General features: G+C 35.4%; 1 protein-coding gene across 1 annotated transcript; it reads left to right on the top strand.

The window, feature by feature from the left end:
• Positions 1–376: 376 nt before the first annotated feature.
• LOC131276761 (vomeronasal type-2 receptor 116-like) lies at positions 377–24994 on the top strand. The gene is made up of 6 exons (XM_058290337.2): positions 377–492; positions 7533–7824; positions 8214–9020; positions 17584–17811; positions 18154–18277; positions 24072–24994. The coding sequence occupies exons 1-6, from the start codon at positions 377–379 to the stop codon at positions 24992–24994; spliced, it is 2490 nt and encodes an 829-aa protein (XP_058146320.2).
• Positions 24995–25403: the final 409 nt, after the last annotated feature.

Genomic DNA, 25403 nt, shown 5'->3' with positions numbered 1-25403 from the left:
CCCCTATTGTCTAGAGGATTTGGAAAAGCTTAGCAAAAAAAGGTCATCACAGCCCTTAGATTTGACTTTCGAGTTCATAACAACAACATATACACACAGATGTATTTATATATATAAACAGTATATATATATACGTATATAAGCAGTATATATACATGTATATACAGTATATATATATATACTTATATATATATTTATATACTGCTTGAGTCTGCAGGTTCCATTTCAGCTCTGCATGCCCCTTACCTTGCACATAATTAAAGCTTTGGCTAAACTGGGAGCTACTTCTAAGATGCATCTATTGATTTTCATTGTCCTGCTCCTGCAACTTCCCCTTTCCGCATGGAGGTTAACGGATCCTGCCTGCTTCTACAGAATGAAACCCAATGTATTTAAGGATGGAGATCTGGTTATTGCGGGGTTTTTCCCCCTCTATACATTTCTAACACAAGAAAGGACTGTCCGGCCTTTCAAAGGATTCTTTTTGCAGCAGTAAGTGCCTTTTTCATTTATTTTCTGCCTCATTATTATGATAAGCAATGCCTAGACAATTTGCAGATGGCTAGATCAACACACTCCACATTATTGTCCTTGCCTTCCCCGCTGCACACCTAGATCCCAGATTGTCCATAATCTTCTGACTGGATATTTTTCTTTCAAAGGAAAGTGAGTATATTTTATCTTTCTTCCTTTTAGTTCCCATGACATTCTTTTTTCCATTTCTGGAACATAAGGGATTCATCCTTCTCCAGCCTCTCCTCTCTCCTTGCCTCTCTCCTTGCCTCTCCTCTGACCTCAGCTGCCACGAGTAGTGAATGAAATGATATTCTTTAGAAACACAGCCCACTACCATTAGGGCATTGCTAAGAGGTTGTAGAAAAATGTCTTTTCCCCAAATTAAGGGTCTGCTAATGATTCTTTTCCCATAATTATAATTGCTAATATTCCTACAAAGATGCCACAGATATCTGGGGCCCACTTGCTTGGACAGATTTCTTACTGTAGACAGCTGGTTACTCTCTGAAATATCTTTATATCATAGCCCATCAGGTATCCTCCTTCTCTCCTCCAGCTGCCAGCCAAGCCAGGTTTAAAATGATGAAGGATCTGAGTGACACTTTCCACTCCAGCATGATTCTAAATGCCATTTCTAATGGTAATGGTCTAATTAAAGAATTGATAAATTAAAACTGCAGGGGTGATAGGTTTCAAAAAATTCTTTAAAATATTTTTGATGGGCTTCTGGCTAATAGATATAGCTTGAGTGAGAAGAGGGTATTTTACTAAAGAAAATGATAGCTTAATCTGGTTTTGAAAGTACCAGACACATATGTTTTGCAAGCAGCTGCACACATTTGTGACTGGAGATGGCAAGGTTCAGAAATTGCTGTAGAAAGAGTTTGCAACTTAGTTTTCTTCCTTTTCATGTCTAGTTGTTTTTCTGCTTATCTCTTTTATTCTTTGACAGACCTCCAGTGATTCACTGCTCATTTTCTTTCCATAATTTTCCAAAATCTTTGTAAGTATCTGTAATATACACACACCTCTTTCTGATGGGTACTGCTGATGGCTGTCTTTCCAGAAGCATCAGGGACATAGGAGTTGAGGGTGATTGATTCAGGGTATTCTGGCCTGAATCTCTTAGGAAAGAAGGCAAGTTTGACTCATGTCCCAGCTTGAAGCACCCTGTAAGGTGGAGGGGAAGAGTTTGTGCATTGTCAGAGAAGGAGATACTAAACTGTTTTCTTCTTATATTCTGCTGTCCATTCAAACTATGTAAGGGAAATGAGCATTTGGTGGATTTGCATTGCTGAAGAGTAGAAACCAGGAGTGACACTTGCTAGAATGCCCTGATAATTAAATAAGGCTTTCTATTCCGTGGTGACTTATCCACTAGGTTCAGCAGGTGCAGTGTCCAGTGCTGACCACACTGGGGGTCAAGAAAATGTTTTGATATCCTTTTAAATCTGAAGAATAAATAAATGTTTTGTCAAAGAGAATGTTTTAATATATAATATTATTAAATTTGTTTTTAAAATAACTAAGTCATAAAATGCAAAAATGCACATAAATGTCTCAGACCATGGAAGTTGTAATGAATCCTTAAACATATTCACTACGTTTCTGTGCTAAAAATTTGTATATTACAAGCGCGAGATCATTCTGTCCCCATTATCCTTTAACGTGCTTGCATATAAAAGAAGAAATCACAAACATGTTTCATATAAATACGTGTTTCCAATATACAATTTGTATGTCTACTTATCTTATAGTCTTAGGGTTATTTTAATTTTATTTCAGCAAAATTTTTGTGTTTTTATTGGGTTCTAATATTTTATTACTATAATTAAGTACATAATGGATATAGTAATAGAACTTTGCATTATAAAAGAAGCTAACAGAATTTTTGTAGTTAAGTGGTTGGGTGCAATTTTGGATATTTTTTAAATGTATTTTAAACCTATTGTAAAAGAATCCTCCAGAAGTACACTAATTGACAATTTTACTAGCCATAAAGGAAATATCTCCTTCCTTGCATTGTTTTTTATCATACTTGAATAAATCGATGTTAGATATTGGTCTCCTGTTGATCACATTTGCATTTATTTTAACAATTGTTGCATTAATATTTTCTTCAGTTATTTGGTCTTAAGAATATATTTGATGATTTGTCTTTTAAGTCTTGGGTCATATTTCTATTCATGTATACACCATTTCATTTTTTTCAAATGTTTTCATTACTGAAAATATAAAGTATGTGTTTGCAAACATTTATTTTAGGGCTGTGGATTTAGACAATGGTTGAGCACCTGCTTCCCAAGTACAAGGTCCTGAGTTCAATCCCTTGGACCTTCTAAAAAGTCTTATTTTCCTGTTGTTCCTTTTTTAAAAAATAGTTTAATTGTGGAGTATTTAAATTAACAAAAATAAAAAATCAGTATTAAAGTAAAATCCAATCATCTTTTCTCCTATTCTGTCTGACTTTTTGGCCATGCTACCCCAATCTGTAAGTTTATTAATAGATGTGCTAATTCCAGTAATTTGTTTTATTTTATGAAATATGGAAAGTGTTTGCCTCTAGTATGAAGTAGATTACCTCAATTTAATATTCCAAAATGATTTTCTTTCTCCATTAATTAAACCCATTATTTCCCCCTTACTAGTTTTTCAAGACCACCTTGAAGATGCATGAAACATTCCCTTAGACATACATCATTTCTCTATTTTCTATTATTTCCTAGAGATACAACAATATCTTCCTCTGTCTTTACCACACTCCTTAAAATATTGTGGCTAATTAAAAATTGCAGTTATTGGTTTTGTAAAATCAAAATCTGCCTTTAGTGTTCTCAATTATTTTCCCTAATTTCCTGAACTTTGCATACTTCCAAAAACCTCTAAAATTGTATTAACATTACCTTTAAAATAACTCTCTGAATTTTTATAATTTTTGTACTAACATCCATGCAACCTCCAAATTTTCCATTTTAAACACTGTCAAGTGTACAATTCAGTGTAATTAATGGCATTCACAATGTTGGGACACTATCACAATCATCCCTTACCCCAACCTTTCATCATCTCTAAAAAAATATACTTGCCCAATTAGAAACGATTCCCCTTCCCTCATCGGCTGGGCCCTGGTAACTTATCTATCTGTGTTAGCTTTTTTTAAGAAATCATATTTTGACTATATTAATACAGCATAAACCTATTGAAAGTGTACATATAGTTATGCATTTATCATTTTAATAATTACTAGATCATTTTCATTATTCCAGTAATAGTAATAATAATAAAAAGCAAAAACAGGAAAACTCATCACCTCTCAATCTTTCTATGCTTCCCATATTGTGTTTAGGTACTATTTTGTTTCTATTAGTTTATTTGTATTTATATTTTGTATACATTCTCTTATATGTGCAACATCACCCATATTTGTATTTCACATAAGGTTTTAATGTTATATAGCCCGAGGTTAAATTTTTTTAGTTATCCTTATAGTGATGTGGGCTATGGGTGGAAGGCTCTTTGTCTCTTCAGAGATAACCTAAGCTGAAGGCTGTGGGTGTGGAACGGTAAGAGGCTGCTGTCCTGCCCTTAGGGACAATGACAACAGGCTCCAGTCCCAGGAAACAGTTTAACAATGCAAGGGCTATAAACTTTAAGTATTTAGGGGAAATGCAAAAAGTAAATATGCAAAAGCTTATCTACAATATCTGGAGTCCATGCTAAAAGCTTACCTAAGATGTGGAAGATATATATGCTAATTGAAGCCTATTGAGAACTGAAACAAAGGGACCATTTGGCCTTTCCTCTCTGTATATAAGATGTTTGAAAATCTTGTTCGGGGCTCGGGATTCAAACAGAAGTTCCTGAGTCCGGCTGGCCGTCAATAAACCATTTTTCCTTCTCAAAATCATTCCTGAGTCCTGGCCTCTCTATATCAAATAATTGAACTTCTCTCAAATTCTACAACAATAGTAGTATACATGTCCTTAGATTTTACTTTTCATCCTTAGTCATATCCATTTAAAAGCTCCGCGCTAGTTGCTTACACTATCATGTGCTTTTTCCACTTCTATTCATTTCCAAAGGTTTACAAACAACCTTTTAAAATAATTCTGCAAATTGTTAAAAACTGTCCATTCCCTACCCTCTTTCTATTTTCTATTTATTAATGCCACGAATTTATACAACATATTTAGTTCATAATAGCACCATCATACAATATTTATGCTGTGTTAACTTTTATAGAAATTTTGTAGATTTGTTTGTGTTAGAGGTTTGCAGGAAATAACAAGCCGTACCTCAGTTCCCATGATATGCACTGGGAAAAAGGTAAACCACCTCCCCAGTGTGGCACTTTCCTACAGGTTAAACAAGGGAATCCACTCAAGACAGGTGTGAAGGGAGATAGAGATCTTCACCATCTGCATATCAGAGGGATATGGAAATCTTTACTACCTCTACCTGCATATCAGAGGGAGACTTTGAAACCTTACAGATAAAAAGAAACGGTTGCTCCTGCCGCATTCCAAGAAGCCATAGACTCCCTCAAACCCCTCCCACTACCTCACTCAGACCCTCAAGCCCTCTCCCACTAACTATCATTTCCCCACCTAGGAAAGTTATGTATAAATTCAAGTCCCCTCCTTCCAGGAATGGGCTGGCGTCTCTCTTCAGACTCCCAGGATGCTGGTGGGGTAACTGAAGTCTGTTCTTCAGACCCCCTCCATTGGAAGAGCTTCTCAATAAATAAATTATTTGCTTATGGTCAATCAGTCTCTGTGTCCCAGTAAGAGCCGTATTTTTTCCAACAGTGTGTATCTTTGCGAAATTGTTTCCAATGTTTTACATTCCTTGATAAGAGCTTTATGATTTTATCCACAGGAGATGCAGCAATTTTTTAATCTATTGCTATCATATATATCATCCCCAAAAGCTTCTATAAACTGTTGGTATACTATTGAAAAGCCATTGACTGTTATATATTTGTTTGTGTACTGCCTTATCAATTGCATATCTTTATCACATTTACTATTGGAGTTCCCTTGTGAACAATCTTATCTGCAGCGAAGTACTGTGGGTCCTTACTCTTTCCATTGTTTTTCACTTGTTATTTTATTACATTATCTGATAGACTAGAAATTCCAACAAGGTACTAATTAATTCTGCCCCCTACAGAACTTATACATATTCTTGATTTTAATAGGAGTGTTTTTTGTTCAAGAAATTTTTAGCAATATTCATCCGACAATACATGAGGAAAATGACTTATCAGTAAACTTGGCTAATAGTGAGGATTCAATTAGACTGCAAGGGGAGAGTATCTGACTGTGGAGATGAGTCTCTAGATGGGGGTGATTCAACCATCCCTGACCCTCACCTACTTTCAATTGTGATTCACTGTCTCTGTATGAAGCAAAGTCTATATTCTAATGTTAAGAAAGTTTGTTTTTAAGCATATTCAGTAAATACTCTTCTCCTAAAATAATATGTTCAATTGGAAGTTGTTTCATTTTCTTAAATTATTTCTTTCTTTTACTGTATTGTGAAAGCGTTTCTCACTAGGCAACTCAATTTATTTTCATAAAGCCTGTACCATGCTTTTTCTATATTTATGTTTACAAGAAATTTTGAGGAAAAATGGAAAATATGAAAGGCAACATACGGAATTAGACATAAAGATTCCCAAGGCAGATAATAATCAAAATATATCAGAGGTAGATATACCACACAAAATGGATAAGGATAAAATGCATTATTAGGAATCAAATGATAAATTCATAATGATAAAACACTCATCACAAATGTATAGTAATTGTTATATATTAATGAAGATTAAAAGCCTAAGATGAATAAAGCAATAAAGAGAAACAAGAAGATATAAAATGAATCAGTTATCATAGTGGAAACTTTCAACATTTATCTCTCAAACAAATGATAACATATATCTAAGAAATATCAATTGTATTTGGAAAAAAAACAAGTTCGATTTATTGAGCACATTTGGATACCTGTGTCCTACTATTGAAAAATATCCATTCTTGCCAAGCACACGGGGTGCATTAATGTACATTTAGTAATATGTTAACTAAGCCTGAACAGAAGGAATTTTGAAATAAATACAAGGGTGCTTTTCTTTTTCTTGGAATTTCAGATACATTTAATAAAAATGAAAGGTGTTTCCTTTGGCCTGGATGATAATTTCTTAATAAGTAAATGAGAACTTAGTGTAATCTGCAGAAAAATGAAAATAATAAGGATTATTTGCAGGAAGTACCACTGAAGTTCTTGACTAATTATTAATAACAGGATTTTTTTAAATTAGCAAATGGATGATAGACTTTTTAGACTTTATGATGCAGTTCCTCTTAGATTCCTAAAGTGTTTCCTGTCTTATTAGGTATGCATAATATTCACCTCCCCCTTCATCATTTTTACTCTCTCAAATCTTCCTGCCTTGCCTGAATCCTCCTTCACTGCGTCTCTGAGGCTCTTCACAGTTTGTTGATTTTTGATGATGGAAGATCCAAAACTTGATGGGGTAGATGTTTAGGCTAACTGACTGTCAGTCTTCTGCAGGTCATTTTGTCTGTCCCATCCACTTCTGTCCCTATTGCAGATCTGAACTGTTAAGGAGACTCACACTTTAGTTGGAAATAATCTGTCTTCAAACTCATGCCAATATTCCTGACATTCTACAAATCATTTAATGATGTGTTAATATTTTAAAAAGTATTTTGGTTCCAGAATTAAAGAACAAATCCTACCATGAAGGTATTCTGTTTTTCCACTCATTGAACCTTCCATTGTAGCTACCCTTACCTATTCCCATATAGGTAGAATTCAGTCAGGGCTTTAAAGAAATTTTTAGGTTTTAGCATTAGCTAAAATTCTGTGGATTCAGAAGACCCAGACTAGAATGACTTCAGTGTGTTTTCCTCCTTAATCTGGACATTGAATTGGATTGGTTGATAATCATGATTTGTGTCTTTTCCCTAAATATCCCTGTGCCCACCACAAAGGTTTCTAACCAAGAATTACCAGTATGTTCTGGCCATGCTTTTTGCCATTGAAGAGATCAACAGGAATCCCCATCTATTACCCAACATTTCTCTGGGATTTGATATCTACAATGCCCGGCACAGTGAACAGAGAACTTTGGAAATTCCCATCATTTGGCAATCCGGGATGGGCAAGTACAACCCTAATTACAACTGTAGGAAAGAAAGCAAGTCAGTAGCAGTCCTTACAGGACAATCATGGGCACTTTCCATTCAGGTTGGGATACTGCTGGAACTCTACAAAATTCCACAGGTAAGCCTTGGTGGGGGTGGGGGGAGGGGCCCGAGTATTAAATCAAGTATCCTTTGGTGTGATTTTCAAGAAACTTAAAAGTTCAAGTATGGAATTGTTTATGTATTTCTGAAAGGGTGTGGCCATTATACAGAATGTTGGGATGTGCACATGTCCTTTATATGGAATAGATATAAAGGAAAGGGGCGAAAAGATAAAGGAGTTCCCCAGACCTCAGACACTGATGAATGATTTTCTAAAACACTCCCAGGGATCAGGAGATGATTAGAAAATAAAAAGAGCAAGACTTTTCTTCTACGTTTCTAAGAATGCTTGTTATTTATTGGGGTTGAGAGGGTAGTTCACCAATTCTCTGCTTCATGTGGACTTATTTTCTCCTTACCCCTTAGCTTACTTATGGTTTTTATGATCCTAATCTGAGGAATGATGACCAGTTTCCATCAATTTATCAGATGGCTCCCAAGGATACCTCTCTGGCCCTTGGCATGGTTTCACTGATGCTGCATTTCAGCTGGACCTGGGTGGGACTGGTCATCTCAGAAGACAAGAGAGGTATCCAGTTTCTATGGGACTTCAGAGAAGAGATGGACAGGAATGGAGTCTGTGCAGCCTTTGTGGAAATGATCCCTATCACTGAGAAATCATATTTCACATTCGAGTGGCACTATCATTTACGTATCAAAGAATCACCAGTGAAAGTGGTTGTCATTTATGGTGACTCTGACTCACTATTGGTTTTGAGTTTTTGTAGATGGAGAGTGTTAGTGATAGGGAAAGTCTGGATCACAACCTCGAAATGGGATGTTACCACAAGTGAAAGAGACTTTTTCCTTGACTCATTCCATGGGACTCTCATTTTTTCATACCACCATGGTGAGATACCGGGTTTCAAAACTTTTATCCAGATTGTTAACCCTGTAAAATACCCAGAAGACTTTTACCTTGCTGAATTGTGGTTCATCTCTTTTGATTGCTTGCTTTCTGAATCTGACTGTAACACTCTGGAAAATTGTCCTCCCAATGCCTCCTTGGAGTTGATGCCTTGGTGGCAGTTTGACAAGGACATGAATGAAGGGAGTTATAATGTATATAATGCAGTGTATGCTGTAGCTCAGAGCCTTCAGGAAATGCTTCTTCAACGAGTAGAAATCCAGTCAGTGGAAAATGGAGATGAGCTTATTGTTGAGCCTTGGCAGGTAATGTCTCTTCCACTTAATAGCATGTGTTTTTTCAGAACATATCATAAATGTGACTTTCTTAGAGTGCCATATGTGCTCAAGTTTATAGCTTAGGGTTCGTTCCCCAAAAGCCCAGAATTCAGTGTACTTGTTTTAGTGTCTAGGAGGTAAATCTAGTCTTAGGTAGAAAAGTTCATCAAAAAGGAAATGCCATTGGGTGGGAGGAAAGGAGTTTACAATCTTTGTTACTAAGGATCTCAACCTCCTTCCCAACTAATGTTTTAAATAGAAAATATCAAGACATCTTCCACCAGTCACTTAAATGACAACAGGACTTAATGTCTTTTAGACAGTGTTGAGTATTGTACATACATTATCACATTAAATTCCACAACTACTTTAGGTATTGATAACCATGCTTTGCAATATGATTATCTGGGAGAATTCAAAGATTAAATGAGTATGGTTATGTATAATCCACCTTAAGATTTTCTGCAACTGATGTGTATAGATTATTTTATCACCTTGCCTTTGGAGTTTTCTGCACAAATTGAGTGTTATTGTATTGACTCTATGATATGTTAGTCCTCCATACATTTTATTTTATTGAAATATTCATACATGAAAATACAAAAAAATAAGTGTGTAGTGAAACTGTGAACTTACAAAACAACCATGCATATTATCATACATTGGTCACATGCATCACACCACCACCAACATCTCGCATTGTTTTGAAACTTTTGTTATAAGCTATGCAAAGGCATCATCAAAATATTACTAATAATTATAGCCCATAACTTACATTTGGTGTATTTTCCCCCAAACTACTATATTATTTTTATATATATTTTTATTATAGAGGTTGTGAAGTTAGAAAACAATCATGCACATGTTTAGAATTCCCATACAACTTACATTCACCAACACATCACACAGTGTTGGAATATTTAATATGGATTATCTGATAATATCATCAGACTATTATCAACAATCATTGCCCATAGTGTACATTTGTCAAATTTCTCCATACCCCACCACTATCAACACAATATATTTTTAGCATTGAGGAGAATATTACAGTAACGCTCATAACCACAGTCAAGAGGTCACACTAATTGTATTTTTCCCATGCTTATCCACATTCTCACTACACTGAAATAGTGACACAATTCTAGAATAGCTCACAGAAGGACACTCTTGTAAATCAGCCATCAACCATAATTGTCATCCAGCTGTGGGTTCACTGTTTTTCAGCCCCTAGACTATTCTCTAGCTTACTTTCATTTGACTTTTATATCCCTAGCCTACCCTTTCAGCTGCAATACCATTTACAAATCAGATACTACTCATTTTAATGTGTTACCATCAACTATATCAATTTCCGCATTTTAGAGTCAAGTTAATTAAAATCCAACGTACATTAAGCATCAGTAGTCCTTCTCACCCCTCCTCTTATCTCCTAATGACTTCTACTTAGATTTTACCTCCATGCATTTACTTTTCATATTTAGTTCATATTAATAAGACTATAGCAATATTTGTCCTTTTTTTCTGACTTACTTCACCTAGCATAATGTCTTCAAGATTCATTCATGTTATAAGTGTCCCAATTTCATTTCTTCTTACTGCAGCATTGTATTCCATCATATGTATATACCAGATTTTGTTTATCCATTCATTGGTTGATGGACAGTTGGGTCATTTTCATCTTTTGGTAATTGTGAATAATGCTGCTATGAATGTTGGTCTGCAGATGTCTGTGTGTCTCACAATATTCAGTTCTTCTAGTTATATTCCTAGTAAAGGAATGCTGGGTCATAGGGCAGTTCTATATTTAACTTCCTAAGGAACTGCCAAACTGTCTTTCACAGACACAGTATCATTTCACAATCCCACCAACAGTGAAGGAGTTCTCTTATTTCTCCACATCCTCCCAGCATTTATTGTGTTCTGATTTATGAAATAATGACTGTTCTATGAGGTGTGAGACAATATCTCATTGTCATTTTGATTTGCAGTTCCCTAGTAGTGATATGGAACTTTATTTTAATGTGCTTTTTGTCCATTTGAATTTCCAATTTCCTCTTTGGAGAAATGTCTATTTAGATCTTTCGCCCATTTTTAAATTGGATTCCTTCCCGTTTTATTGTTGACTTGAATGATCTCTTTATATTGAATGGAAATTAAACCTTTATTAGATATATGGTTTCCAAATATTTTCTCCTATGGAATAGGCTGCCTTTTCACCTTCTTGGTGATTTCCTTTGAATCACAAAAGTGTTTAGGTTTCAGGGTGTCCCATTTATCCATATTTTTCCTTTGATGCTTGTGCTTTCAGTGTAAGGTTTAAGAATACACCACTCCATTCCAAGGTCCACAGAATGGAGGAATAGAGTATGGATTAGAGTGGACTTACTGATATTCTATTCATGAACTGTTGTGATTAGTAATCGAAGAAAATGTGGCATTGGTGTGGAAAAAGTGGCCATGGTGGCTGCTAGGGGTAGGGAGTGGGAGGAAGAGATGAGATGTGGGGGCATTTTCGGGACTTGGAGTTGTCCTGGGTGGTGCTGCAGGGACAATTACCGGACATTGTAGATCCTACAGTGGCCCACTGGGTGGACTGTCAGAGAGTGTGGGCTACGATTGACCATGAGGTGCAGTGGTGCTCAGAGATGTATTCACCAAATGCAATGAATGTCTCATGATGATGAAGGAGATTGTTTGTTATGGGGGGAGGAGTGGGGGGAGGTGTGGGGTATATGGGGACCTCATATTTTTTTAATGTAATATTAAAAAAATAAATAAAGACAAAAAACAGAAAAAAAAAAAGAATGCACCACTTACTGCCAGGTCTTGAAGATGTTTTCCTACATTTCTCCGAGAAGCTTTGTGGTTCTTGCTTTTCTTTAATCCACTGTTTGTTAATTTTTGTATAAGGTATGAGATTGGGATCCTGTTTCTTATTTTGGTTATGGATATCCAGTCTCCCAGCACCTTTTTCTGAATAGATAGTTCTGCTCCAGCAGGGTGGGTAGGAGAAGCTTCTCAAAAATCACTGGACCATAGATGTGTGAGGTTCAGTTTCTGAACAGTTAGTTCAGTTCTGTTGGTCTATGTGTGTATCTTTATGCCTGTATCATGATATTTTTACCACTGTAGCTAGCTAATATGATTTGAAGTCTGGATGTGAGAGTCCTCCAACCTCACTCTTCCTTTTGATATTTCTGACCATTTGGGTTCCTTGCCCTTCTAAATATTATTTGCAATTGTGTTTTCCATTTTTTAAAAAAACTCCTGCTGGAATTCTTATGGGATTGCATTAAATCTGCATACAAATTTGGGTAAAATTGACTTCTTAATGATATTTAGTCTTCTAATCCATGAGCATGGAAAATTCTTCCAATTTTTTAGGTCCTTTTAAAATTAATGCATTATAGTTTTATGAATATAAGTGTTTTACATTCTTGTTGAAATTTATTCTTAAACATGAGATTCTCTTATTTGCTATTTTAAATGGAAATTTTTTACTTCATCCTTCAGATTATGCCATTATGATTGTATAGAAATACCACTAACTTATGAATATTGATCTTGTATCCTCACAATCTACTGAATTTATTTATTAGCTCTAGCATCTTTATTGTAGATTTTTTGGATTTTCTAGAGATAAGATCATATCAACTGCAACAGTGAAATTTTACTTCTTCCTTTCTAATGTGGAAGCTTTTTATTTACTTTTTACCTGATTATTCTACCTAGAAGTTGTAACAGTATATTGAAAAACAGCGGTGACATTGCACATTGATTTCTTCTTCCTCATCTTATTTTGAAAGCTTTCAGTCTTTCACCTTTGAGTACAATGTTAGTTGAGGGTTTTTCATATATAGACTTTATCAAGTGGAGAAAGTTTCCTTCAATTGCTACCTTCTGTACTATTTTTATCAAGAAGATATGCTGTGTTTTGTCAAATGCCTTTTCTGCATCAGCTAATAAGATCATATGATTTTTCTTATTTGATTTATTAGTGTTCAGTAATATGCTGAATGTTTTTCTTGTTTTGAACCACACTTTTATGCCTCATTAACACCCACTTGATCATAATAAATAATTCTTTTAATGTGTCATTGGATTCAATTATCCAGTATTTTGTTGAGGATATTTGCATCCATACTCATTAGAGAAATGGTTTTGTAATATTTTTTTCCTAATATCTTTATCTGACTTTGCTATTAGGATGATATTGGCTTCCCAGAATGAGTTTGGTGTCATTCCTTGTTGTTCAAACTTTTGGAGACACTTGAGTAAGACTGGTATTAAATTTTCTTCAAATGCTTGGAAGAACTAACTTGTGAAACCATCTGGTCATGGGATTTTCATTTTGGTGTTTTGTTTGATGATGGCTTCAGTCTCTTTATTTGTGATTAGTTTGTTGAGATCTTTGATTTCATTTAGAAACAGCATAGTTTGTACATTCCTAGGAAATTATTTCTTTCATCTACATTGTCTGGTTTTCTGGCATACAGTTGTTCATAGGATCCCCTTATAATGTCTTTTATTTTTGTGTGGTCAGGAGTAATGTCCTCATTTTCATTTTTTATTTCATATATTTTTATCATCTCTCTTTTTTCTTACAGCAACCTACATATGTGTTTGTCAATTTTGTTTATCTTCTTGAAGAACCAATTTTTGGTTTTGTTAATTCTTTCTACTTTTTTGTTGTTCTCAATTTCATTTATTTCTCTTCTAATCTTTATTCTTTCTTTCCTTCTACTTGATTTGGCATTATTTTGCTGTCCTTCTTCTAGTTTCTCAAGCTGAGTGGTTAGGTTATTGACTTTAACTCTTCCTTCCTTTTAAATGTAAGCACTGAGGACTTTAAATTTCCTTCTCAGCACTGCCTTGATTACATTCCATAAGTTCAGATATGCTGTGTTATTATTTCCATTCATCTCAAGATATTTGTGGGTTTACTCAAAATTTCTTATTTGACCCCCTGATTATTTAATGACTAGATGTTTAATGCTCATATATTTGTAAATTTACCACTTTTCTGCCTCCTGTTAATTTCCAACTTCATTCTATTATGATCAGAGAGATTGTTTTGTGTAATTTACATCTTGTTGATTTTATTGAGATCTGCTTTGTGACCCAATATACAATCTATCCTGAAGGAAGATCCATGAGCACTTGAAAAGAATGTGTATCCTGCTATATTTAGGTCCAGTTCTCTGTATATGTCCATTAGGTTTAAATCATTTGTCATATTATTCAAGCTCTTTATTTCTTCATTGATCCTCTGTGAAGTGTTCTATCCAATGCTGAGAGTAGAGTATTGAAGTCTCCACTATTATTATCAAAATGCATTTTTCTCCCTTCAGTTTTGACAGTGTTTTCCTCATGTATCTTGGGACATATTGCTTAGATCTACATACATTTAAGACTGTTACTTCTTCATGGTGTATTGCCCCTTTTATTAATATATAATATCCTTACTTGTGTGTAATGAAAATTTTGCTTTTAAAGTCTATTTCATCCAATATGGATAGAGCTACTCCAGCATTTTTTTTTTTTTTTGTTACTGCATGGAGGAATATCTTTTTCCAATCTTTCATGTTCAATCTCTTGGTATCCCGGGTTTTAAGGTGAGCCTCTTGCAGACAACATATAGGGGGCTCATTATTTTCTTTTCTATTCCATCAGTCTGTGACTTTTGACTGGGGACTTTAATGCATTAATATTTAATGTTTTTTCCAGTGAAATCAGTTCTTATTTAACCCTTTTTAAGCTTTGGAATTTATCAATCATATTTTATTTTCACCACTCTTTTGATACTTTTAGTTACTTATACTGATGTAATCTTCATTTCTAGACTCTCTTCCAAGACTGTCTCCTTTATTTTCTTTTCAGACTCTAGCACTCTCTTTAGTATTTCCTACAATGCTAGTCTCTGTGATAGACTTTCTCAGTTACTGTTTATCCATGGCTATTCTAAACTCACCCTCATTTTTAAAAGACAGTCCTGCCAGATATAAATTCTTGCCTGGTATTTTTTCCCAGGCAGTATCTTAAATATATCATGTTACTTCCTAATTTTATCCATTGTTTCTTAGGAGAAATCATCACTTAATTTTATATGGTATCCCTTTTATGTTATGCATCACTTTTTTTTTTTACTACTCTCAGAATTCCCTAATTGTTTTTGGTATTTGATATTCTGATTACTATGTGTTTTGGAGTTGGTCTATTCGGATTTACTCAGATGGGAGTGTGCTGTGCATCCTGGACATGGATATCTATGTCCATCAATAGGGTTGTGAAATTTTCTACTATTATTTCTTCAAATAATCCTTCTGCCCATTTTCTCTTCTGTTCTACTGCTCAGAAACCAGTGACGTGTATGCTTGCATGTCTTTCTGCCATTTAGTTCCATGAGACTCAGTTAAATTATTTCTCTTCCTTCTTATATTTGTTCTTTTGTATGTTTGCTTTTAGAAGCCATATCTGCAAGCTCATTGATCTTTTCTTCTGCCTCCTCAAATCTGCTGCTATATGCTCCAGTGTGTATTTAATTTCATTTATTGAATCTTTCATTCTCATAGGGTCTGCTGTTTTTCTATGAATACTTTCAAATTCTTCTTTGTGCTCACTCAGTGTCTTCTTAATACCCTTAATTCCTTTAGCTATCTCATTGAATTTATTAAGGAGACTTGTTTGAAACCTAGGCTTAGTTGTGGCAAATCCTTTGTCATCTGGAGGGTTATCTTGGTCCTTTAAATAGCCCATATCTTCCTTTTTCTTATCAAGGATTGTGTTTTTATTTTTTTGGTGCCTTGGCACCTGGCTTACAAGATTTATTTATAATGGATGCATGTTCTCCTTTTACTTTAAATCCTTCTTGCCTTTTCTCCTTTGCTGGTGTTGTAGTAGAAGCTGAGGATGAACTTGGTGCTGCAAGCTGTGGAGGCTTAAGCTGCTTGCATTGCCCTGGAACTGATTAATCTTCTCCAACATTTCTTCTCTGTCAGGGGTAGGGACAGAACTTCAGCCATGCATAATAATCCAAGTTGTTCAGGCAAAGATTATCTGTAATTGCCCAAATAGACTGATGAAGCCTCAGGACCCTTCCTCGACTGGTATGGGTGGGGGTAGAGATTCAGGTATGGGCTTCAATCTTATGCCATATAGGTTCAAAATGTCAGGCCCAGGTAGAATGACATAGTTCTGGGGCGCCTCCCTGCTGGGGGTGGGGATGGACTCTCTAGAGTGCACAGCAATCATATTCATTTGGGCTAAATATGGCTTCAGTTGCCCTGAAGAACTTCCCTTTAAGGGGTGAGAACCGAATCACTGATACGCAACAGTTTAGTCTGTGCCTACCAATACCTGGAGAGTCTGAGGAAACACCAGTCCCCTCTTAACCTTTCAGCATGTGGGGGTGGATCCCAAGGCACCTTGCCCTTCATTCCATGCATGCCAAAAGGGTCTTCCATTGCCCAGAGAGACTGAGAAAATGCCAGCTTTGTCCTATCCTTTTGGGTCATTGATGTGGACCCACAGGTGACCAGAGGTTCAGACCATCAGGCTGAAATTACCTGCCATTGCCTGGAAAGACACTGGAAACCTAAGACCCCTCCTTACCTATTGGGAGTTGGGGGCAGATCAACAGGTACCCACCAGTTCAGTCTATGCAATCCAAAAGTGCCTACCATTGTCCAGAAAGGCTGAGGACACACAGCTCCCTTCCTATCCCATTTGGAGGCAGAGGTGAAGATGGAATTGAAAGTGATTAAAAATCAGCAGGTCTAAGATTTCCAAATATTCAGTCTGTATTTGTCAAAATCACCTGTGGCTACACAAAGAGGTTGGTCCAGGTCCCCCCAGTTTCCTTCCTGCCAGAGGTTGGCTGGAGCCTATCTTAGGGCTGCTATCCAATTCTGGTGGAAAGATGCCAGTCCCTACCTTCACTGTGATTTTCTGTCAGCCCTGCCTCCCATCATGCCAGAGACAGATTTAAAAGGGAGCCTAGCCTACTGTTCTTTTTCTGACTTAGGCAGTTTCAAATTTGAGCTGTTCTTAGGATTATACTTTATCCAGTTGAGGTTCCTAATCAGGAGCTGAAGTTGACACCAAAGTCTCTTTCTCTGCATTTTTTTCAAAGTGGATCTTCCAATTTCAGACTCAGAATAGTTTCCAAGGTGGCTTGCACTGCTGCCACAAGCCTCCATGGTGGGGAGAACTTTACTCACAAATATCTGCAAATGGGCAGTCTCCTTCCATTCTTTCAGATGTTGCAGGATGCTCCACTGTCCCCCAGGTACCCCAAACAAGTGCTTTAGATAGTTCTGGGTGATTACTAATTGTCTTGTAGGTCAAGCTGACATTTCTAGCTACTTATTTGGCCACCATATTTTCCCATCTTCTCTCCATTCACTTTTCTTTCTTTTACTTCATCGGATGCTAATAGTTAATTTGTATTATGAAGCAGGGCTCCCATAGGTTCATGGATGTTCCCTAATTTGGGTTTTCAATCTTTAATCTTTGGACAAACTCTCTCAACAAATGATGTCTCTTTTAGCTGCACCCATTTCTGAAAAACACACAATTTAAAAATCCTGTTGGTGACCACGTGGTTTTGGATGAGGCAAGGAAATTGGATACCAGGTTTGACATTCTCAACTTTTGGAATTTTCCAGAAGGTTTTGGTCTAAAAGTTAAAGTAGGACAATTTGCTTCAGATATGCCACATGATCAACAATTTTCAATATCTGAGGAGATGATAGAGTGGAACGCAGGATTTTCAGAGGTGGGTATGATTCAATCATCGTATTTTGTATTACATATAAAGAAAATATCTTTATGGGGGATTCCTTCCTCCTTATTGCTCAGTAAATTGCCAATCTGTATATTTAACATCTTAACCTTCAACTTGAAAATTTTTCTTACACACTGTCAAATGGATGGTAAGGACACATTATATATATATATTATTTTGTATTTCACATATTACCATGAAAATGAAATCCTTTCAGATAAATTGATTCATGTATTTAAAATTTAAATTTGTGTTTGTGTCAACACCCCTAGCAGTGTATATTTTGGAGAGATAAAGTTACACTTTTTAACAGGTTTTTGATTTTCTTCCCAGACTCCCCACTCAGTATGCAGTGAGAAGTGTATTCCTGGTTTCAGCAAAACATCTCAGTTGGGAAAGCCTGCCTGCTGCTTTCTTTGTACTGCATGCCCAGAGAATGAGATTTCCAATGAGACAGGTAAGTTCACGACAAGAAGAAAGTCCCATCTCTTCTTTATATCCCCCACTCATACAAGGTATTGAAAAGTTTCTGTAGGAAACTAGAGTCAAAATTCATCCTTCATTTAGCAATTTAATTTTATAATCAATAATATTTTCCATTGAGATGACACTCCTCTGCACTTATCTATTATATTTGATAAACTTTAGACCCATTGCAGACAGTCATCTATAGGAAACACTTTTCTTGAACTCACAATAGTAAACTAAGTTTCATCCTTATCCTGTAATTAATACATTGTATTAAAACTACCTGCTCTGCATCCTGTTTGAAAGAATACTTAGATTGTATCAAAAGCTTGGGTCTTAATCCTCTTCAGTTTCACCATAACTAACACTGATATGAAGAACAGGTGCTCAGAACGTTTGTTACACTTTTTAGAAATGAATATTTCTGTGGAGTGCCATATGAGGACAATATACAGCACATCTACAATGAATGGGTTTCACTTTCTGCTTTCTCATAGTTCACAGCTGACCGTGGGGACAAAACATAGAGATACTTTGTGTACATCCTTAAAGCCTGCAATTAGTGCATGTGCAGCGGTTTAAGGGCTTGCAAATTCATTGGGACAAATGGTTCCATGGAGTTTTTCATAGAAGCAGTAGCATTAGTATTATGTAAGATGAATGAAGGGGCAATAAATTCTTGGCAGAATTCTTATAAATGAGAAAGAAGCAAATCACCACTGCATGTATTATTCATAGATTCAGAGAACTGGAAAACAGATTTCAGTGTGACTAAGATCACAGAAGATATTGAGGATGGAGATGGAGACACGGTATATAAATGTGACAGAAAATCAATATGCCATATTTTCTTCATAATACAATTCTTGAAATTAGCCATATTCATGATATTACATGCTGGAATGACATCTTTGGTGGGGAATTTCTGCGTTTCATTTATTGATTAATATGAGGTTAAATTTTCCAAAACACTTCCTATTATTCCATTTTTTGGAGATGTGTTCAGACTAAAGATATAACAAAGCAATTTGTCAATTTGGGAAAATGATCCATGTACACATCAGTACAATACAGGTACAAGTATATGTTCCATGTGCACATATAAAGAATACTGTAACCATCAATGCCTACTCCCACATGTTAGGAGATCAAGAAATATACATTTTAGCAACTCATTTAATTTAGATAATACAATAGATTTTATAAAACTACTTTGAAATTAAAAATGCTACATTTTAAGTGATATGGGATAGAGCTAAAGCTAGCTGTCTTTAGAGAAAAATGTATAATGATAGAATATATAATTTTAAATTATTTATTATATATATTTAAATGAAAAAACTGAACAGCTAAGTATTCTTCAAAAATTAAAATAATAAGAGCAAATAAATCATAAAGAAAAGAGAAGAGAGAAAATAATAATTATAAGAAACTTAATAAAGGACAATCTAGATAGGATAAAAAGATAAAGCTAAGGCTAGAATTAGGAAAAAAATTAATAATCCCTAGAATGGTGTATTATGAAAAATGAAATTTGCAAAATAAATAATATCAGGACTAAAAAAAAGTTGCCCTCTGTGCAGAATTTTGTATCATAAAAGCCTAGTATAAACTATTTTATTCCAATATATTTGAAAATGTAAATTATATTCACAAATTCCCAGAAAAATAAGTTACCAAAAAATGTCCCAAGAAAAAATGAAATATCTGAAAAGTTTCATATCTCCTTCAATTATTGAATCCACACTTTAAAAACTTTAAAACATTGTCATATATTTTTATATTCACCAATGGCTTTACTGGGGAATTCCACCAAACTTTCAAGGCAAAAATTAAGCTTATTTACTCAAACTCTTCCAGGAAATAGGAAAGAAATGGGAAAACTTCTCAATTCATTTTATGATTAAAGCTTAACATTTTTATCAAAATCTTATAAGGTCATTACAAGATAGAAAATTTACAGGTGTCTTGCTTTTTAAACATAAACTCATATGTCAACGAGAAAAAAAATTGTAGTCTAGGTTTCCAGCTTGTATAAAGATGTGTTCTCATGACAAAGCAAGGTAATTCAGTATGTGTGCCCCCTGAAAAGTAGAGTCATCTCAATGCATGCAGGAAAACATTTAATACAATTCAACACCGCCAGTGATTTTAAAACAAACAACAAAAGTATCACTTATCAAATATGGAATAGAAGGGAATCATCTTAATCCCTTAAACTAACAAGTATCATCCTGAAAACTAACAAGTATCATCGTTTGGAAGCATTTCAGGCCTGGGAGATGAATAAAGAAAAAATCCACAGTATTAACACGGTCACCAATACACTGGGGTTCTTTCCCAATGTAATATTGGCAGGAAAATAATTGGAATGAGTAATTAGGGGAAAGGATAAAATAGAGCTGACATCATTTGTGAAGGATTTTATTGTGCATGTCTAAAATCGGGAAGATTTTACAAACTGAGATAGTGGTCTGAATACAAGTGTAATATAAATCCTTATATATGCAAGTCATGGGACTTTCTAAAATGAAATTTTCAGAGATTATATTTACAATATCTTGAAAGTATTAAATACCTGAAAATAATATTAAGCAAATTTTGGAAAGACTTCTGCACATAAAGATATAGAAAATCATTTGGAAAATTTCAAAAAGACTAAATAAATGGAAGGAGAAACCATATTCATAAGGGAAAGGACTCAATATTGGAAAGGTATCATTATTCTCCAAATGGATTGACACAATGTAATTGCTTTCAAAATCCCAACTTTTTTGAGGCAATTGAAACTTATTATATCATTCATATGAAATCAAACAGGAAAAAAACTTGGTCAAGAGAAATTTTAAGACAAAGATTGAAATTAGAGTACTTATTCTACCTGTTTCATTTTTTATGAAGTCACAATAATGTTCTTTCAGCATAAGGATAGAAAAAGAAAGAAAAACAAAAGAAAACCCAAAAGAAACAATCTGGTCACATAAAGATTCATCAAAATCAGGCACATTGGAATGCTAAATGTAAAAATAAAAATATTAAAGAAACTTAAAGAAGAATATTTTCATCTTCAAAGTCAAAAATTTCTTAAATAAAACAAATATAACATCAACCTTAAAGGAAACATTTAATAAATGTTAACTACAATAATACTGCTATTTTTTGCTCATCAATGAAAGGTAAAGCCACAAGTGGATTAAATTATTTAAAATAGATCTAGTCAACAATGAATTACATCAGGAATATACTGAGAGCTCCTATAGAAACAAGATAAGCAAAAAATTCATTAGAAAAAAGTTCGATGTGTGAACAAGTCCTCCTTACCAAAACATCTCCAAACATGCAATGCACATATGTGATAGTGCTCAGATTAATTATTCACAAGGAAATTGCATTTAAAAAGCATGATGAAATACTCAGAACATCCCATAAAAGCTAAAATTAAACATTATTACTGTGTCCAGTGTTGAAAAGAATATGGAGGGAAGCGGACTTGGCCCAGTGGTTTGGGCATCTGTCTACCACATGGGAGGTCTGTGGCTCAAACCCTGGGCCTCCTTGACCCTTGTGGAGCTGGCCCATGTGCAGGGCTGATGCGGGCATGGAGTACCATGCCATGCAGTGGCGCCCCCATGTAGGGGAGCCCCATGCGCAAGCAGTGTGCCCCATAAGGAGAGCCGCCCAGCATGAAAGAAAGTGCAGCCTCCCCAGGAATGGCACCGCACACGGAAAGCTGACACAAGATGACACAATAAAAAGAAACACAGATTCCCATGCCACTGACAACAACATAAGTGGACAAAAAACACGCAACAAATAGATGTAGAGAACAGACAGGTGGGACAGGGGGAGGAGGGAATGGGGAGAGAAACAAATAAATAAATAAATAATCTTAAAATAATTAAAGAAAAAAGAGAAAAGAATATGGAACAACTGGATGGTAAATTGGTGTAAAACTTTGGACAGCTCTATGGTATTACCTGTCATGGTGAATATTTGCTTATTATACAATCCAAAATTATAGCATCTTATCGTACCAAATATGTTCATGGCAGTAACTTTAATAATAACTAATACTCATAAATAATCAAAAGTCCATAAACTGTAAAATGGATTAAAAAATGATGTATTAATAGAATTCTATTCAGCATTATAAGAGAATGGATTATAACACTTCACACCCACAAAGACTATGTTTTTAAAATGTGAAATAACAAGTGTTGGAAAGATGCAGAGAAATTGGAACTCTAATAAACTGGTGGTGGGAATGTAAAATAGTTCAGCTGCTGCAGAAAGCAATATGTCAATTTCTTAAAGAATAGAATTACCACATGATCTGCTAATTCCATTTCCATGGATGTACCCATACAAAGTGATAGCATGTACTCAAACAGATAATTGTGCACAATGGTTATAGCAGCATTTTTGACAATAGCCAACACATGGAAGTGACCCAACGTTTATTAATGAATGAACGGGTAAATAAGCAGTGGGACATACAAACAATGGGATATGATTTGGCTACAAAGAACACTGAATTTCTGATATGCACTGCTAAATAGAAGAACCTTGCAAACATTATACTCTTTGAAATAAGGAAGTGAAATGTCATTTATAAGAGATGTTAAAAAGGAGCAAATCCCCAGGAGCAGAAATCAATGAAGAGGGTTCAAGGGGATGAGGGTAAAGGGAAGAGGAAATATTTGTTGGTGCACATAATGAGTGTGTAAAAAGGAAATAAAAATATATTTAAAAGTGAATGAAATCTAAATTATGAAAGAATATTATCACAATCTTAATATTAACTATATTTCATATGTTATATTCAGTGTATTTATCACCTGCCCACTCTATTATTATTATAAATAATATAAAAATATATTTTTATTACAAAGTTGGCACTTATAAAATAATCAAGCATATGTGTAGAATTCCCATACAACACCCTTTCATCAACACACCAAAACAGGGGAATAATTGTTACAGGTTATGAGATAATATAATCAGTATATCACCACCAGCCATCATCCATACCATATATTTGGTACACTTTTTCCATACTCCCTGATTTTGTCTCACAACAATACAGTGTGTTGGTGGTGACTTGACATATGGGATCTCTGTATGATGTTATGCATGTTTGTTTGTAAGTTCACAACTTTTATTTTATACTTAGTCTTTGTGTATGTTCATATATTAGTAATTTTGAATAAAAATTTTAAAAAACGAATGAACTATACAGATACATCCAGTGAAATGAATGAATCTCACAAATAATATTGGTAAAAGAACCCAAGCAGAAGTAAGCTAGGTGCTTAGAATTCAAGAAGGTAGTTTATTTGGAGATTTGAGAGGGAGTAAATGATCAAGAGAGGTTGGAAAAGAGGCCTCTGGAGGGCTGGGTGTGTTCTAGTGCTTGGCCTGTGTGGTGTTACCCATAGTTTCACTTCCTCATAATTCATTAAGGCAGACACGTATGGTTTGTTCCCTTGTATGACTATATGTTACACACCAAGAAATACATTTTAAAAAAGAAAAGAATGGCAGCTCAAAAGTGAGTAAAGTGGAACTGTTATGAAATTGAAGGACTGAACTTCCAAAAGAAAGCCAGAAGGTTAAAAGAAAGTTTAGGGGAAGGAAAATAAGCAGATTAAAACACAGAGTTCTTTCGAGTCATCACAAACTGGGCAGATTTGGCTGAAATTGTCCAATTTTATTCTTTTGGGTCCAGTGAATAAGTGAGAATTACTGAATGCGTGCTGGTGACACTTTGCATTTCTTGTCAGATATAGAACACTGTGTGAAGTGTCCAGATCATCAGTATGCAAACAGTGAGAGAACTCGCTGCATCCAAAAAACTGTGACCTTCCTGGCTTATGGAGACCCTTTGGGCATGACTCTGGTCTGCACAGCACTTTGCCTCTCTTTCCTCACCGCTGTTATTCTTGGAGTCTTTGTGAAGCACCGGGACACTCCCATCGTCAAGGCCAGTAACAGGACTCTCAGCTACATCCTGCTCATCTCCCTCAAGCTGTGCTGCCTCTGCTCCTTGCTCTTCATCGGTCGTCCCAACACAGCCACCTGCACCCTCCAACAAATCACATTTGCAATTGTGTTTACCGTGGCTGTGTCCACTGTCTTGGCCAAAACAATCACTGTGGTTCTGGCATTCAAGGTCACTGCTCCAGGGAGAAGGATGAGGCAGTGGTTGGTATCAGGAGCACCTAACTTTGTTATTCCCGTTTGCTCCCTGATCCAGATGACAATCTGTGGCATCTGGCTGGGAACCTCTCCCCCATTTGTTGATAAAGATGCACACTCTGAGCCTGGTTATATCATCATTGAGTGCAATAAGGGCTCAGCCACTGCCTTCTACTGTGTCCTGGGATACCTGGGCTGCTTGGCCTTCGGGAGCTTCATTGTAGCTTTCATGGCCAGGAACCTTCCTGACACCTTTAATGAAGCCAAGTTCTTGACCTTCAGCATGTTGGTGTTCTGCAGTGTTTGGGTCACTTTCCTCCCTGTCTACCACAGCACCAAGGGGAAGGTCATGGCAGCTGTGGAGATCTTCTCCATCTTGGCTTCCAGTGCTGGATTACTAACCTGCATCTTTGGCCCAAAGTGCTATATTATTTTGTTAAGGCCAGATAGGAACACTCAGCATGGATTATTGTATAAATCACCTTCTGGGGGCAATAAGCTGTCTTAAGTTATAATTGAATGTTTTCCTGCAATAAATAGAAGATCTGAAGAAAATTTATACCATCATTGCATTTACCCTCACTGATTATGAAACAAATATAATTTTCCTCCTCTCTCAAAATATCAGAATGACAACCACAGCCATCCAACTTTTCAACTTTAAATTTCATTTGTCTTATTTTTATTTCACAATTAATCTAATGCTGAATACTGTTATTCTAGATATTTTATGTGTTCTGAATATATTTATATAGAATTTTACTTTGGTTTTCAGTCCTTTGTTTCTCAATTTCTTTTTTTCCAAATTATCATCGAAAACATGATATAGATTTCTTCCTTTTCTCTGGCTATGTCTTTCTTAATTGTTGTTGTTTGATTTTTAAAAATATATATTTAATTGTTTTTAGAATATACAT

The sequence above is a fragment of the Dasypus novemcinctus genome, chromosome 30, assembly GCF_030445035.2.
Source record: "Dasypus novemcinctus isolate mDasNov1 chromosome 30, mDasNov1.1.hap2, whole genome shotgun sequence".
Classification (NCBI taxonomy): Eukaryota; Metazoa; Chordata; class Mammalia; order Cingulata; family Dasypodidae; genus Dasypus; species Dasypus novemcinctus.
This window is presented reverse-complemented; position numbering and strand designations above follow the sequence as displayed.

What these genes read in the sequence shown, in the direction of transcription:
- LOC131276761 (XM_058290337.2), top strand. Translation starts at nt 377, where the DNA reads ATGAAACCCAATGTATTTAAGGATGGAGATCTGGTTATTGCGGGGTTT. An exon ending in TTATTGTTGAGCCTTGGCAG is followed by an intron (nt 9,021 to 17,583) that starts GTAATGTCTCTT and finishes TGTCTCTTTTAG; the next exon opens with CTGCACCCATTTCTGAAAAA. An exon ending in GGAACGCAGGATTTTCAGAG is followed by an intron (nt 17,812 to 18,153) that starts GTGGGTATGATT and finishes TTTTCTTCCCAG; the next exon opens with ACTCCCCACTCAGTATGCAG.